Below are 16068 nucleotides of genomic sequence, written 5' to 3' on the forward strand. Positions count from 1 at the left end.
GAGGAAGCCTCCATGGGTCAGGTAGGTTGGCTAATTGGAGTTAAGAGAAGCCCAGACATAGGAAATTTAATTTTATAGTGGGATTATTGGCTGTGAAACAGACATACCATCAAGAGGATCCATATCTGCCCAGCTCCTTTGCTGATTAATGTAAATATAAAGCTTGTGGGTGTCTTTTATCTAGGAACTAAGTAGTCAGAGGAAGGGGAGAAACCCTGTGTGAGGATTAAACAATTTCTACAATATTCACACATACAACTCCTGTCATACATACACACACAAAAATAAAAATTGTCACTTTTAAAAGGGGGTAAAGGAACTTGTCATCACCCATGAGGATCCAAGTTCTATAACTACAATTCATGTGGTAGGAGGATGACATCCCCACTCATTTGTCCTCTGGTCTTCATACACACACACTAACATGTATAGACATATGAACACAGAATATGTTAATGAGTTAATTAATTAATTAATTAATTAAAAGTTTTTCTAATTATCTGTTCTTGGCCCCAGCTCACTCTGTCTTCGCTTTACACAGCTCAACTCCCCACATCTGCCTCCCCTTCTCTCATGCCTGTCATGCTTTCATGTCTGTTTCTCCTCCCTTAGTGTCCATGTTTAAATCTATATTCGCCTCCTTATAAACTATAGCTCTGATGATTAGACAGATACTTCCCAGGTTAAAAGAACTTGCTGTGCGGTCAGGAGGCCTGCAGTCCGAATCCCAGAATCCTGCAAACACCAGTCACTACAGCTGCCAGGAATCAGACAACATCTTCTTAGGCAAAAATAATGAAATACTGCCAGTAATTTGGATGAACATACACTTATGAATATATGGCAAAATGCAAAACTTTGTCCTTTTAAGAAATAGCTCACAAAAGAGTGAGGACTGGGGTCATGAGTCAAAGGGAAGTAAACATAAAGTTTCTTTTATACCATGTGAACCAAACAAGTACTCTTATCTCTACAAATCTGTTCCTTTCTCATAAGCCAAATTTAAACAATGCTTTGGAAAACTATCCACCTGGACCTGGATCATCCTGCTCTGTTGTCTCCATCTTGATTTTCCTCACCTCTCTTTCTCCTCCCTCCTTCCTAGACATTTCCCCACCTGCCCTTCCTTCTCATCCAATGATAGGGTATGCCTTATCCTGGACTCGCCTTGCTCCATAAATGGCATCACCTTACACAGAGCAGTGCCACAGATTTCAGCAGAATACAGGAGAGGGATGGACTGGGTAAATAGGACGCTCAATGTTCAACACAATGGTGTGAAGGGTCAACATCTAGTCGAAATTCTGTTCTCAGACAGAACAAGGCCTACATTAAACTCCTGGGCTTGGCTATTTCTGTAGATTTCTAATTTCTCAAAGCCTAGCTGAGGAGCCACCCATTTAGTTGAAAGCTCACCTTGTTCAATCATTAATGTTTAGAAGGGTTTTTTTTACCCTTTTACATCAATATGGGAAAGTTCGCCAACAGTAATAATAGTCTTCAATATAATATCTGTTTGTGTCAAGTCCATTGTCCTCATGAAGAACTATTATAAAAATTGAGAACCAGCATGAAGGCTCAGCAAAAGGCTTTTGCCACAAAGCTTGATGACTTGAATTCAATACCTGTATCACATATGGTAGAAGGACCTACCACCCACAAGTTGGCCTCTGACCTCTGCACCCATACATGTATATACATACATACACACAAAAATGCGATGAAAATTAAAAACGGAAAACCTAACAAAATTAATTATAATTCAGCCAAGGTACCTTTAGTGCAATCCAAGTTGCTTTATCTTCTGCTGACTTAACAATACAGAGGGAGAATGGAAAGAAATGGCCTATTGTTTTGACTGTGCCTAAAACCTCAAGCATGCCCAAGAGAAGGCAAGCCTGTAGGATGGGCAAGGTCCTAGAGGGATAGTACCAAAATATCACCACACAGTAGAGAACACATGTAGTCAGAAACTACTTAAACAGAATGTGTAAGTCCTCAATACACAGGACACAGTTGATGGTGCGTAGGGTGCAATTCTTAGGGGCCCTGCAGCGTGTAAAATACATGACACTTGTGTTATATAACTGTCTGGGATTCAGTGAATCTATATGCTTCAGTTCTAGCTTTGGATAACCTCAGCGGACCTTTGTGGAGTTTTTTATCAATAGAGTAGCTCTTTACCTCCTCATAACCTTATTATGCTTTAGGCTTTTATTGTTTTATTTTTCCCTCCCACTATTTAAAGTTGACCAGAAGAAAGGGGTTGTGTTGAGGCTAAGTTGGTTGGTCTGGTTTTCTTCTTGGAGGTAGGCTTCTGAACATCGAAATATCTGAATGGACCACCTCACCTCTAGATCCCAATGAGGGCTTTTCAATAGAACCCAACTGAAATTGTCTGATTGTTTCTTCTCAAAGATCAGGAAAAAACAACAGTGCCATTTCAGACCTCTTATAGAGGGAGGGGCATGTGGCTGCCTCAGTATTCTGTTGCTCGTGATTTTTGTAAAAACCGAATTTTTAAAGTCTGTTAATGTTTCACAAAGAGGAAAGCACAGTTTGAGGTATCCTATAATTTTACAGCTTTACATTGTGTGTTTCTTTCTTTTAGGAGAAACCCTACCCAGTACAAGCCATCACATGCACAGAATGTCCAATGAGTGGGTTGGTTCTCCACAGTCCTTGGTGTAGTATTTAGTTTAGTCATTTACATTCTTTTGTATATGAACCCCAATAGGCTTATATGTTTGAATACTCAGTCATCAGGGAGTTGAATTATTTGAGAAGGATTAGGAGGTGTGGCCTTTGGGAATAGGTATGGCCTTATTGGAGGAGGCATGTTATTGGAGGAGTGGGTTTCGAGGTTTAAAAGTTCAGTGTATCATTCTGGGATATATTAGGATGTACAGCTCTCAGTTACTGCCCCAGCACCTTCTTACTTGCTTCTGGCCAATATAACGTGTACTGATTTTCTAAAACTGTAAGCAAGCCCCCAATTAAATGTTTTCTTTTACAAGAGTTGCTTTAGTCATGGTATCTCCTCATAGCAATAGAATAGTGACAAACACAGAGTTTATTTGACTTACAATTTCAGGTAACAGTCCATTATTTCAGGAAAATCATAGGAATTGCAGGAATTTGAGGCAGATGGCTAACGAATATTCACAGTCAAGAGTAAAGAGAGCATATCTGCACGGATAGTTACTTACAAACTTTTTTCACTTCTATATATAGTTCAGGGCCCAACCTAGGGATTGCTGCTGCCCATAGTGAGCTAGGACTTCTTACTAAGTATTCAAACATATGAACCTTTGGCAGCCACTCTCATTCAAGCCACCATAATCCCTTGTTCCCTAAGTTGATTCTTGCCAGGATATGTAATGACAGTAAGACAAATAAGACTAGAACAAAAATTGGTACCAAGAGTAACATAGTCGTTGGGTGCTGAGATTAAAAAAAAATTAAAGATATCTACCACCACCACCACCACAACCACCAAAACGTGCGTATAGTCCAACATGATTGAAACAATTCCTAAGTAAGACTCTCTTCCCAGGTGATTCTAGATTGTGTAAAAATGACAGCTAAAAGTAGCCAACAAAATGACCAAAACAAAGAAGAAAAGCAGCCTTAGAATATAGCCCCCTTTTCCATCACTGAGAAAGTGAGAACTCACTACTGCCCAGGAAAATCTGGACAATAGTACTTCAGTAGGAAGAGACATGCAGTGTGTGACAAGACATTCTACTACCAGTAAACGATACCATCTCAGTGGAACCCACTCTTCATTTAGTATTTTATGTTGTGGTATAATGTGTGATGCTCATTCTCGGAAGAATTCTGAGAACTTTGCAGTAATTCTGGATGGCTTACAATCCCTGCTCCTGCTGCTGGATTAATGAAGCATAGCTATATTTATGGGTGAGGTTGCTTTTCGGGCCATTCAGATTTTCATTTAGCTACTGTTATCTGTTGGAGCACGAGTAAGCCACTTAAAATTTCAAAATCTCAATTTTCTTATCTCATACGATGTGATGAAGATTGCAAATCCATTGCAATGTCTATTGTGTAATAAATTTTCAATAAATTATGAGAACATCATCAACAAATCTAGACTGTAAGCTTTTAAAGGGCATGGTGTCATATTTTTTCAGTCTAAAGAATTCAGATATTTAAAGTCCTCTAATTTTATGAGGTATGTCTAGTTGAGCACATATAATTCTAGCTTCATGAAAATCTGGAACACAAGAACTGACTGGCAGAATTAGAGATTCAGCTGTTGCTCATGTTTTGAGGGAGGTCAGAGGTCAGATAGCGTGGGCTTGAAGTTTGGTTTTCACTCTTGCTGAGGGGGTTCTTGGTTAAGGCAGGTAATCCCTCTATACTCCATTTCTGTATCTGAAAATGAGGCATGATTACTGGATAAACAAAACAGTGGAAAGAGTGCCCAGGCCGAGCCCTGTACGTTATAGATGGCTCAGTTAAGGCTTGCTATTGCTATCATTGACTTCAGGAACATCGTTCTGGCTCAAGTACCAAGTTCTAGAGGAAGTGCTGGTGGCCAGCAGGTCACATGTAATAATAACAGGTGATTTGATTTGGGGAAAAGCACAGCATATCTAGGCAAACAGCACAAAGAAAGCCAAAGACAACTGGAAACATGGTTGCTTTCACTACCCAGTGGAGACAGCTCACACTGATGTTATATTTGGGCAGCCATGAGCTCTTTCTGCATCATCAGAAGTACACCAGCATTTATTTACAGAACTCTGTGTTAGGGCAGCTGGGAAAGTCTTAAAGGAAATGAAAAGTAGAACCTAAGGGAAACAGAGTCTGGGGAGGGGAAGACTTCTGTGTGGAGGACATAGAGACTGATACAATATACTTAAGTATAATTTGTGTGTGGGTTTGCTTCTTGTTTTTCTTTGTTTTTAACTCGAGTCTCATGTATTCCTAGTAACAATCAAGAATGTAGCAAGAATGCAAAGGATCAGGGAGTGGATTATACAGGAGAAAGTGTGGGAGTTAGGAAAGCCATTCTAGAAGTATTTTTTCCTATTCATGTCAGCAAGGGTTTACTGAACATTCCTGTGTAGCAAGTCTGTGCTGTTAAAAATAAGATAAAGAGATACTATGCATCTCTGACCACGTTCCAATGACTATGCAAAGCCAGCCAGGAATACATTTATAAAACTATCTCTTGTCCTGTGATGAGAGAAACAAGCATTCTTAAGTGACTACATAAGGTAGTAAGAGAGCACAGAGACAGAGACAGACAGAGTGGGTCAAAGATATACCATGACATGAAACTACAGTTTACACCCTGGGGCCTTTGAGAATGACAGACCTAACTAGAGTACTGGAGAGTTTAGATGAAAGGCTGAGAAACATATGCCCAAGTATTAGGCATGCAGAAAGAGCAGGTTCTTTGGAACATCTGCAGGTGGGAATGACAAGGAGCAGCATCCACTGAGGTATACCAGGATCCAGCTGTTTTTGCAGATGGGGTACTGGAGAGAAACAGTTCAGTATTCTGATGATGTAAGGCTGGAAAGTACAGGATATATCAGAGGAGATACAGAACAGCATTAGCTTTCCAGGAAGGTGGGGAAGCTCCACCAAAGCATGTCAGACAGAGATATACCATACCAAAATTTGTTTAAATTTTATGGACAGTGCAGAGTTAAGTGTAGAGTATATTAATAAGGCATAGGAATGCCTACACGTAAGAAAATCTTATGACAGCAGCGGTGTGTTTTCTCTCACAGTGAAGGGGTGGTGACAGGAGGGCAGTGACTGATTCAGGTACTCTGCTCTCTGCAGTTTGGCTTTGTCATGCTTTGCTCTCCTAGAGGCCATTCTGCCATAAGAAGATGATTGGTTGAGCACAGGACCTTGCAATTGTGTTTAATGATACAAGAGTGGGATATAAGCCAACAGTTCCTTTATCATCCATCATAAAGGCCCTTCCAGAGACCAACAGCCTTAGTAGATTTCTGCAAGTCAGGTACATACCATCTCCAATGGCCACCTTTGGCTGTAAGAAAAGCTAAGCAAGCAGTAATTCTCCTTGTATAAAAGGTTTTGGCATGGGAAACTGGGAATAAACAACGAATAAGTTAAGCTACCATTTCTTCTACCATAGGGAGCAGGTGAGATACAATGAGGACCTGCAGCAGGCTAATGGTAACAATACATGCCTTTAGAAGAAACATGGAATTTAGAAATTCTTCTAGTTCTTGATGTGGAGTCTCAGGGGAAACTCAGAAAAAGGCTGGATATAGGTTTAAAAGCCAAAGGCTCAGGGCTGGGTCTGAGACTCTAGCTGTGATGAGGGGCCATTAGAAGAGTCCGGACACTCCAGGATGGCATGGAGCAGAAAGAGAATCAGGTCTCAGAAATGACATGCTTTTAGAGCAGAGGCATAAAACAAAGACCTTAAGGAAGAATATAAGGAGATGACCAGAGAGGAGAGCCGGGCAGAGAATTTCTAGAAAGAGACTCCAGAAGGGCAAGAAATACCAAAGAGGTCTAAAGGTAAAAGGCTGGAAATTGCATAGAGAATTTTGTCATATGATTTCATAGCTGGTCTCGATCTGAGCCATCTATTGGTGGAAATGGAACAGTCCATTTCCCTGTATTGTAAAGGAAGGCAGCTGGCTAGTTCAAATTCCTTCTCAGCAGAGACTCTAAAAATGCAGAGGAAGGAAATCAATGCAGTAGGAAGTAGAGAAAAGCATTAATGGCTTGACTGGGGTATAGTTAGGGATTAGGAGAAAGGCCAATAGAAAGGGAATGGTAGAAGACACAGGAGACACTTGTAGGAATGAGTAAAGGCATTCAGGCATCACCCTTTATCCATGGGTTTGTATTTTATTGCCTTAGTTATTCATGGCCAACTACCTGCAGCCCCCAAACTTCCAGAAATAAATAATGCATAGGTGTTTTTCAGTAAGTCTTATTAAAGCATCTTGTTCCATTCTGTTTTTGTTAATGCCTCTATGGCTTACTTTTATTATGATTTTTAACTACGTGTAGGTATGTGTGTCTGCATGTCTCTGGTTTCCACATTCCCTAGAGTATGAGACAGTCCTGAGTTGCATGAAGTAGGTGCTCAGTACCAAACTCAGGGGCTCCATGAGAGCAGCAAATTCTTTTAACTGCTGATCAGTCTCCAGCCCCTTCAGCTGCACCTAATTAACAACTCAATGCTGTCCTAGGGGTGCATAGAAAAAGCCCTAACACACAGTTTCAGAAATCCAGGGGATGTGTTCTGCAATGGAAGAGGTAGCAACTGTAATCATGACTGCCGGACCAATTTTAGTTGTCTGTCAGAATGGGGGCCACCATTCCTAGCTTTGCTGCACTTAGAATCTGAACAGTATGAAGTTTTTGAGTCCAAAGAAAAGAAGAGGAAGGCTGTTGGGAAAGAATCTGAATGCCCCCCATACCATCTCTGTACTTAAAATTGTAGGAAACCTACATGCTCAGTAACACAGACGACAAGACTGCAAGACTCACAGTCGTTATACACTGTACATCTTACATCAAATACTATCTTGCGCGTGGTATTTCTTAGGCACAACATAATTCCCCGTGAGCCTCAGTCTGAGAAGACGTGCTAATTTGCCCTATTCTATTTTTTCACAGGCCATCACACCAACCTTGGAATATAGTTGGATAGCAAAGTTATGCAAAGAGTCCCTGAGCACTACAAGAGCTGGTCTACACACAGAGTGTGCTCCTCTGACTTTGCATGGGGCATGCTTGTCTGACAGTCCATGGAGCATATACTTCTGGCCTGTCCTTGGAGCGTGCTCATCTGACTCACCGTTGAGCATGCTCGTCTGACTCACCATGGAGCATGCTCCCCCACCTATGCATGGAACGTACTCTTGAGAACTTGCATCTATCTACACACAGAGGAACAGATGTGCTTTCATTTTCCTAAGCAAAATAACAGGAAGTATCATCATTCTTGAGGTCACAGTATTCATAATAGGAATGTGTGGAGAGTCACGTGAGATCTATTGGGAAGCATGGTGTCTGGTTCAGTCCCTATCTTGAGGGGGATAGAATAATCTCAGTTCTCAAATGGTGTCAGTCACCGTAAGGACCCAATCCAAGAGGACTAAACACTTCTGTAGTCCCTTATCATCTGAGCTTGAAAGGGGCCTCTGCCTCTTCAGCCAGCTGGGCAGCTCACAGAAATTCTATCCTTGCAAACGGAGATATAGGTACCAGAGAAGCAGCTCTTCCCTCTGATTAGTGGAACAGCTATGACAGAAATTGCCTTTTCCCCAAGACACAAAGTGACATATTAAAGGAGAAGCCTCTCTTTTGGTGCCATGGAGTCATTTAAAAATAAATGTAGAAACTCCAAAGAATGTCTGTTTAAGCACAGCTGTAATTCAGGGACACAAGACCATTCACTTCAGCCATCTCTCTGCCGGATTCACTTCTTGATCCTCAGATTATGTAGGAATCAAATCCAGTACTATCTTTACTTTCAAAGTCAGTTTGCCTGTTTTGCTGGTGACTACATGGTATGTTAGAGCCTTGTACTTATGCTTCAGTTTCCAAACATAATCGTGATCATGGGCCAGTAATGTCGAGGACCAGGTCATGAAAGCCCTCATAGCTTACCCACCTGGGTAAGTTGCAGGAATATTGCCAAATGAATGAGAGACTGATGAAAACTGGAGTACAGTAGTGGGTGTGTTGCTAAGCAGCCTGGTAAAGAGGATTACAAATTAGGTCCGATTAGTAGAAAAGGTGGGGTAAACAGTGAGAAAGACCGCTGTTCTGGGCTAGCAAAACTGGGTCCTAGTCCCAGGATGGCTTGCTTGGCTTTACTCACTCAACAAATACTCCTCGAATTTCTAGGCATTTGACAGGCTCAGAATAAGACAACATTTCTTCTCCCAAAACATACTGAAGGTGTCTAATTGGATCACAAGAGAGATATGGGAAGACATTCCACCTTGGTAAGTAAACGTGGGGTATGTGCTGAGCAAGAGGCTTCTAAATCAAGTTGTTGTCCAGGAAAGCATTCTGAAGACTATTGCTTCATGCCTTGAGGGATACAAAGGGTCATTTGTAGACTGGTGGAAAAATTTGCCCACCACAGGGAACGGGACTAGTGTTCTACATCATGAAATGTAGGAGGTGGCATTTGACAGCTGGTAGCATAGCCAGAGGTGAATATAACCTAAGTTACGTTGGAAAGTAAAAATGCCATTGAGTCAGTACAATTTGCAGTTGAAGGTAGAAGTCTAGAGACAAGACAAAACTGGGTTTAAAGATAAACTTTGACATACACCAGTCACGTGACAGTAATCACTTAAAAAACAAACAAACAAACAAACAAACAAACCAAAAAAAAAAAAAAAACCAAACACTCTTCAAGTTTAGTTTCCTTAGCACAGTGTTCTCCTGATTTGGTTATCTATTTATGTCCAGCAACTCCTCTCAAATGAAATGCCTTAAGACAACACATATTTAGTAATTCTCAGGGTCATTATGAATTAAGAATGTGTTATGGCTTAAATGAGGCCCTTTCTTCAAGGGTCTATCACATGGCTGCAACCAAAGTCAACCATGGTTGTGGTGCTATCTCAAGACTCCAGAAGCTCATTTACAGGTCTCTTGGCAGAGTTTGATTCTTGCTGGCTGGTGACCAGAGACTCTCTGGAGTTCTTTACTATGTGTTGCCCTCCTAAGGCAGTATATAGCTTCCTCAGAACCAGTGGAGATATGGTGTTGACTGGCAAGACAGAAAGGCCATTGAAGTGAATTCTGATCACTATGGCCCCATTCTGTTGGTCAGAATTCACAAGCTAGCCTACCCTTCTCAGGTTGGCAGGGGTGGGTTGTTGGAGAGTAGGAGTGCATGGGAGGATGGGCATTTATACAAGAAAGAGAACACTAGGAAATCAAGCTGTGGGGATTCCATCTTTGATTTTGGTTTGCCTCTAATTTGTAGGCTAGACCTCCAGTCAAAGTTAGAGCTATTGTTATGCTGAATGGAGGAATGCTTAGCCAGAGGAGAAATGTTGAGCCAGAAGCAGAATGTACGGTGGGTGGAAGAGTAAATAAGGTTAAATAAATAACTAAGAGTAAATAAGAGTAAATAATTTGGACAAGTCAAATCGCCTCCTGCCTCTGAGACACCATTTTGTCCTCAGCAAAATGTAAATAGTTGGTCACAGGGGGACAAATGAGGCAAAAAAAGTGCAAGCTTCAGTTTGTTTTCTGAGGGAGAAAACATAGCTCTCTCCAGCTTGCAGGGACAAACTGCTCTGGGCCTTTTCTGTTGTGTTGATTAGGAGTCTGTCAGTCTGGTATCTTCAAGGATTTTAGTATTTGGCCCCTTGGAGACAATTTTAAAGAAATATATGAAATAATATATAAATAATTAAGAATTACATGGCTGGGAAAAACACAACGAGAAAGCTGGTTTTGGGAGTCCTTTAAAGTATGTCTAAGGCTTTTTTAAAAACTACCTTTGCTTCTAAGGATCCCGTGGCGGGTGGGCCTAGCTGAGAGAAAATTGGCTATACGTGGGAAATTTCACGCTCCTGATATTAAAATGGTAATAAAATCTCATCCGGCTCCCAAGGCTTAGAGCAGAGGGGATGTTTATGGTGGAGGGGGTTCCCCAACACAGGTGCACCTCACAGGTTGTGAGGTTTCCAGCCCTACAGGGCAGCTGGGGTTATGGACTCTGCTAGGGCAGTTCCTTCACTTTGGGAGAAAACACTCAGTTGTCCCGCCCTGGCGCCAGGCAGCTTCACTCCAGGCTTCAATTGAATGGTGTCACACAAAGTGGGATTCACAGTCTGCGCTGGGGTGGTTTGCCCCAGGGAAGGTAAACAGCTGGGGAGGACATTTCAGAGGGTGGCAGTGTCCTCCCAAAGGTTAGCCAGGGATTGGGGATAGGACTTGGGGGTCAGCCTTTCACAAAGGCATGCTTCTCAGCAGGAAATGCGGGTGGGGCGGAGCAGTCCCCGGATAGAGACAAAGATTCTTTGAATCTTTATCCGATGGCCTGGCCTCTTGCGAGAGGGGTACCTGGGACGCCAGGGCAGGGAGAAAACTCCAGTGTGTAATCTCATTACCCTCCCTCGCTCTGCCAACCTAGAGCGCACAGTCGCTTAGAACCTACAGCTGCCCGCGCACTGAGTGTCCCTCCAGCCCAGGAGATCACCTCCTGCAGCGTCATTACCCATACTGGAGAGTCGTGGGTAGCCCAGGAGTACTTGGGACAGCCCAGACCAGATCCGGCCAACAGTCTCACCTTCCCAGGCTGGCTGCTCTACCAAACTACAGCAGTCTTAGGAAACCTAATGAGAACCAGTTGTAGTAGCCGCTGGCATACATTCTCAGAGTCGCTGATTGGTCAGTGGCTGAGAGCTGTAGCCAATCAGCGCGGTTTTGGGGTCCGCATTGCGGACCAAAGGTCCGAGTGGGCATCTGCAGGCACAGTGGCCTGCAGAGACTCGAGGTGTGGAGGGCAGAGCCAGGGAGGAATGAGCATGTCTTGGGACCCCACAGCCAGGCGCCATCACCGCCTATCGCTGCTCCTGGTGCTCGTGCTGCTGTCACGAGCCGGGGCTCTGCGTCCTGTGGAGCTCTTTCCTTACGGGGACTTGTGGGGAGATCTGCTGCCACAGGAGGGCGACTTTGAAAGCTCCCCGGCTGTGAAGCTAGCAGTACCTCTATGCTTCTACGGTGTCCAGTTCAGCAACCTCTATGTAAGTTCAGCTCCCAGAGGTGCGTGGCTTGGTGTGGGGTTGTAGTTTCTTCCCAGGGTGTGGAGCAACTAACCTCAACGTTTAACTGTCATCGCCGCTGGGGACCGGGCTTAGCGGTGGCGCTGCAGCTTCTTGATCCCTACTGTGGAGGAATAAGGATCATTTCAAGGGAGAGTTGGAACCGTCCCCCTCTACTTCAACTTCCCAGGCAGGAAGATGAAGTTGAGGCTGCTAGTGCGGTTTGTGTTTAGGGGCGGTGGGAGGCTGTGCACGCAGGCATAGCAATCTAATTAAGGACACGACGCCCAAGGTGTGCAGTGGTGGAGAAAGATGAGCAGGTTCAAGAGTGGCCGCACCTGTGGGTCGCAGTGCACTTGAGCACTATCGCCAAAGTTGAGTTTGTTACCCTGAATGTGTCTCAACCTGCAAAGAGGAGGGAGTCTTCTTGACCCGAGTAGAACTCAGACCTTAGGTGCATTCGACTGGTGGTTGCCCACCACCACTTTGAGCGACCACGGTTTTGCCCTTTAAAAATGTTTATGTGGGGAGGGATTCACGTGCTACCTCATGCGTGTGAAGAGCAGAGAACAACCAGTTTTTTTTTTTTTGTTTTTGTTTTTGTTTTTGTTTTTGTTTTTTTTTTTTTTTTATCCCACCGTCTGTCGGGTCCTAAAACTCAAGTCATCAGGTTTGACAGCAGAGTGCCCTTACCTGCTGAACTGTTTCACCGCCCTGTGGTCTTATTGTAGGTGGGCACCAATGGCATCATCTCCACCCAGGACTTACCCAGGGAGACTTAATATGTCATTGATGATTTACCTACTGACTTCCCAGCCATTGCCCCATTCCTGGCTGACATCCACTCTAGTCACAGCAGTGGCTGGATCCTGTATGGAGGACACCTCCTGGGCTGTGCTGAGTCTGGCTGCTTGCTACCTGTGCACAGGCTTCCCGCTGACCGGGTCCAGTTTCCCCACTACCCACTTCTTCCTGGCCACCTGGGAGCAAGTGGGCGCCTAGGAGGAGGACAAGCTTGGGGCTGCATGGTCTGGAGAGGTAAGCGAGGGGTACCCTGCTGAATAAACAGAAGGGTTGGGCTTGAACAGGAAACTAAGACATTGGCTAAGAGGCATTCCCTTGATTCTGCTCCTCAACACTATGAAAATCGCTTAGTAAAATGAGGGACTAAGGTGCAGATACCAAAGACTCTGAGGGAACTTAAGGCACTTTACAGGTTTTTTTTTTTTCTTTTTTCTGGAATCACCTATAAGTACACAAATATTTCTAATGATATATTCATCAAAAAGTTAAAAATTTGGGAAATTTATAAAGGAACAACTTTTTTTTTTTTTTTTTGTATGAGCTGGGTGTGGTGTCACTCACCTACAATCCCTGCAGAGTCAGAGAGGCAAACAGATCTCTGTGAGTTCTAGGCGAGCCTGGTCTACAAAGTGAGTTCCAGGACAAAATACAGAGAAACCCTGTCTGGAGAAACCAAAAATAACCCTTAGGTTCGTGTGTACATTTCTAGTTATTTCTTTACTATTGTTGCCGTTGACAACAGTGGGTCCACAGAGCCCATATTACTGTTTCACTTGCTAGTTCTGCTGTTTAGTATGCTCTGGTCAGTGTATTTCTGTAACATTTATTACAACCGTATAAAATCTCACCCTTCCTTGTGGTCATTAATGTTGCTCCCGTGACGTTTTTACTATAATCAATAGTATAAAACGCGTTATAAGGTTTTTATTTTATTCGTGTGTGTGTGTGTGTGTGTGTGTGTGTGTGTGTGTGTGTGTGTGTGTGTGTTTGTCTTTCTCTGTGTCTGCTTGTTGGTAGGGCCAGAAGAGGGCTTGGGCCCCCTGAAGCTGGAGTTGTTACATACAGGCAGTTGTGAACTGCTTGACTGACAATGGATACAGAGATTTGAGCTAGCATGCTGAAAGGACTACTAGGTGCTAAGCCACCTCTTCAAAGCCAACACTTTTTAAAGTGTCAAAACACTACACAGCCTTAGCTGACATCACAGGAGAGTGAGCAAGCATGCCGTGAACTTCTTAGTAATTTCCTTGTAGCTTTCTCCACATTGCCTTTGTAACAGTTTACATACTTCTGTCTGCAGGAGCCTGCTTTGCAGTCTCCCTGGAGAAAACACCAACTCTGCTCTGGCTTTGGTCTTGGCAACATGTGAAGCGGGTATGGGTGGGTGAGGGTAAATGGCCTCATTCCTCCTGTAGGTAGAGACAGAGTCCTCTTGTGAAATTCCACCTGGGTGTAAAATGCCATAGACCTGGAGCAAATCTGTGTTTGCTTTAACTCCCCTAGTGCCGCTGAGCTACAGAAGTGATGTCTTCCCTAAGAGCTTGCCCGTTGTTCCTGTGTTTGTTCTGTGAACTTAAAGGAAGAGACATGTTTTCCTAAAACCTGCACCAGCAGAGATGGAGAAATTGTTTTAAGTTTCAGTTTCTTACTTGACAGGTTAACATCCAGTTTTGTTTACTGACTAGCCTTGTAATGCCTTGGGTTTGACATCTCAATTACAGTTCAACAGAATACCTTCAACTCAAACACTGCCTCCTTGGCACAGGCCAGCCAGCTAGAGGGCTAGAGAAGACAGTCCCCACTGTTAAGTTTTATTCGCTCAGTCATTCATTCATACATTCTTTTTAAAACGTTTATCTAATATCATGTATAACAAGCTTATAGTGGAAAAAAATAAACTTTTCTAATACAAGCAACTAGGTCGCCAATTCTAATATTTATATTTTCTTACAGTCTTTTTAAAACTTTTTAATTTATGAGTGAGAGTGTGGGTGTGCATGCACATGTGTGCATATGCATGTGTGAACCAGAGGTCAACTTTAAATGTCTTTGCTTGGGAGACATCTTGTCTTTCTACTCAGGGTCTCTCTGGGACCTGGGGCTCCCCAGTTAGGCTAGGCTTGCTGGCCAGTGAGCCCTAGGGATCTGCTTGTTTTTCTCTCCAGGGCAGAGATTACAAGTGTGCTGCCACGACCTGCTTTTGATCTGGGTGCTGCCATTCAAATCAGGACTTCATGCACACACAGCAAGCACTTCATAGGCTGTGCTGCCTTCCCAGCTTCTCCTGTAATGTTAAAAAAAAATCTATGTCACAGGGTTAGTGTTAGGAGCTAGGGTTTAGGGTTAGGAGTAAGGGGTTAGGGTTAGGGTTATATATGCAGAGAGTCATATATATCATATATAATCTCTATCTGAACATAGTTGATATTTGTTAATTCAGAAACTACTTTTACACATTTTCCTTATATCGGCACTGAAATAGACATAGACTCTAAGCGGAATGCTCTTACTCTGAATGGCCTCTCTTACATTTAGTAGGAACACTATTGATAATTTTTTGTTGTGGTAATATGGTAGACTCTCCAGCTAGAGCTTCCTCCTAACCCATCTTGATTCAGGGATTCCATTAGGGTAGGTTTCAGTGAGCAAGCAATTTCTCCAGGATAGAAGGCAGAGCATGTATCAGCCTGTGTGCTGGAGTTTAATGTACTAGGGGCATGGCAGGCACAGTGTCTTTCAGAAGAGCAGGGTTCTGGGATCTGATGCAGGAGCACTCAAGGGTAGAGACATTGTCCCCTCTGAGGACTGCAATTGGTTCCTGGAAGTAGGCAGCCTTGAACAATTTGAAGTGGGGAGTCTGACGTTTATGTTGTTCCTTTTGTTTTGCTTTTGATCCCCCCCACCCCCCATGCATCTCAGGTTGGCCTCTAACCTCATAATGGAGGATGATCTTGAATCTCTGATCCTTTTGACCTGACTGACCTGTGCTGAGATAGTGGGTGTGCAGCATCACACCCTACCCATTTGATGGGAACTGAACCGAGAGTGCAGGCTGACCAGGCACTCTACTAGCTGAGCCACAGTCTTTCTGGTGACCTTAGTTAGTAAGGGTCGAAGGGCAAACTACTTAGACAACTGTTAAATAGTCTGTTTGTTCACACCATCAGACTTCTCTTTAAATTTTTAAAATTGTGTTTACGCACATGGGTCATATGCCTACACACGGTTGCATGCAGTGCCCATGGAATACCCTGGACCCGAGTACCTGCAGTTGTGAGCTGTCATGTGAGTGCTGGGAAATGAACATGGGTCCTCTGGAAGAAGAGCCAATGATCTCAACCAGGGAGCCATCCCTCTGCCCCCCCTCTCCTTACCTTCTTGCAGGAGTGTTTTATACTGTCTTCTCGACACAGTCCCACAGGATAAGTACAGTAATAACTATTTATATCACAGAAGAGAAAATAATTTCCAAATCTGCCTTAAGTGAGGC

General features: G+C 43.4%; 1 protein-coding gene and 1 pseudogene across 9 annotated transcripts in view; both read left to right on the plus strand.

Annotated features, from left to right (window-relative positions):
- LOC148006609 (uncharacterized) overlaps positions 1-16068 on the plus strand; it is a 2902548-nt pseudogene that overhangs the window by 1839920 nt on the left and 1046560 nt on the right.
- Positions 1-16068, plus strand: part of LOC134478874 (uncharacterized) — a 101562-nt gene that overhangs the window by 40315 nt on the left and 45179 nt on the right. For 8 of the 9 annotated variants that reach the window (XR_015672952.1, XR_015672959.1, XR_015672953.1 and 5 more), the window contains exons 1-2: positions 11484-11756; positions 12506-12812. Coding sequence is in view for 1 of the 9 variants with exons in the window: in XM_087638929.1 (XP_087495055.1) it covers positions 12800-12812 (13 nt within the window). In the remaining 8 variants the exon portion in view is untranslated. Of the gene's footprint in view, positions 1-7650; positions 8547-8886; positions 8988-11483; positions 11757-12505; positions 12813-16068 lie in introns of those variants that run through there. The other variant, XR_015672951.1, reaches the window with a different exon arrangement.

The sequence above is a fragment of the Rattus norvegicus genome, chromosome 2 (genome assembly GCF_021556685.1).
Source record: "Rattus norvegicus strain SHRSP/BbbUtx chromosome 2, alternate assembly SHRSP_T2T, whole genome shotgun sequence".
Classification (NCBI taxonomy): Eukaryota; Metazoa; Chordata; class Mammalia; order Rodentia; family Muridae; genus Rattus; species Rattus norvegicus.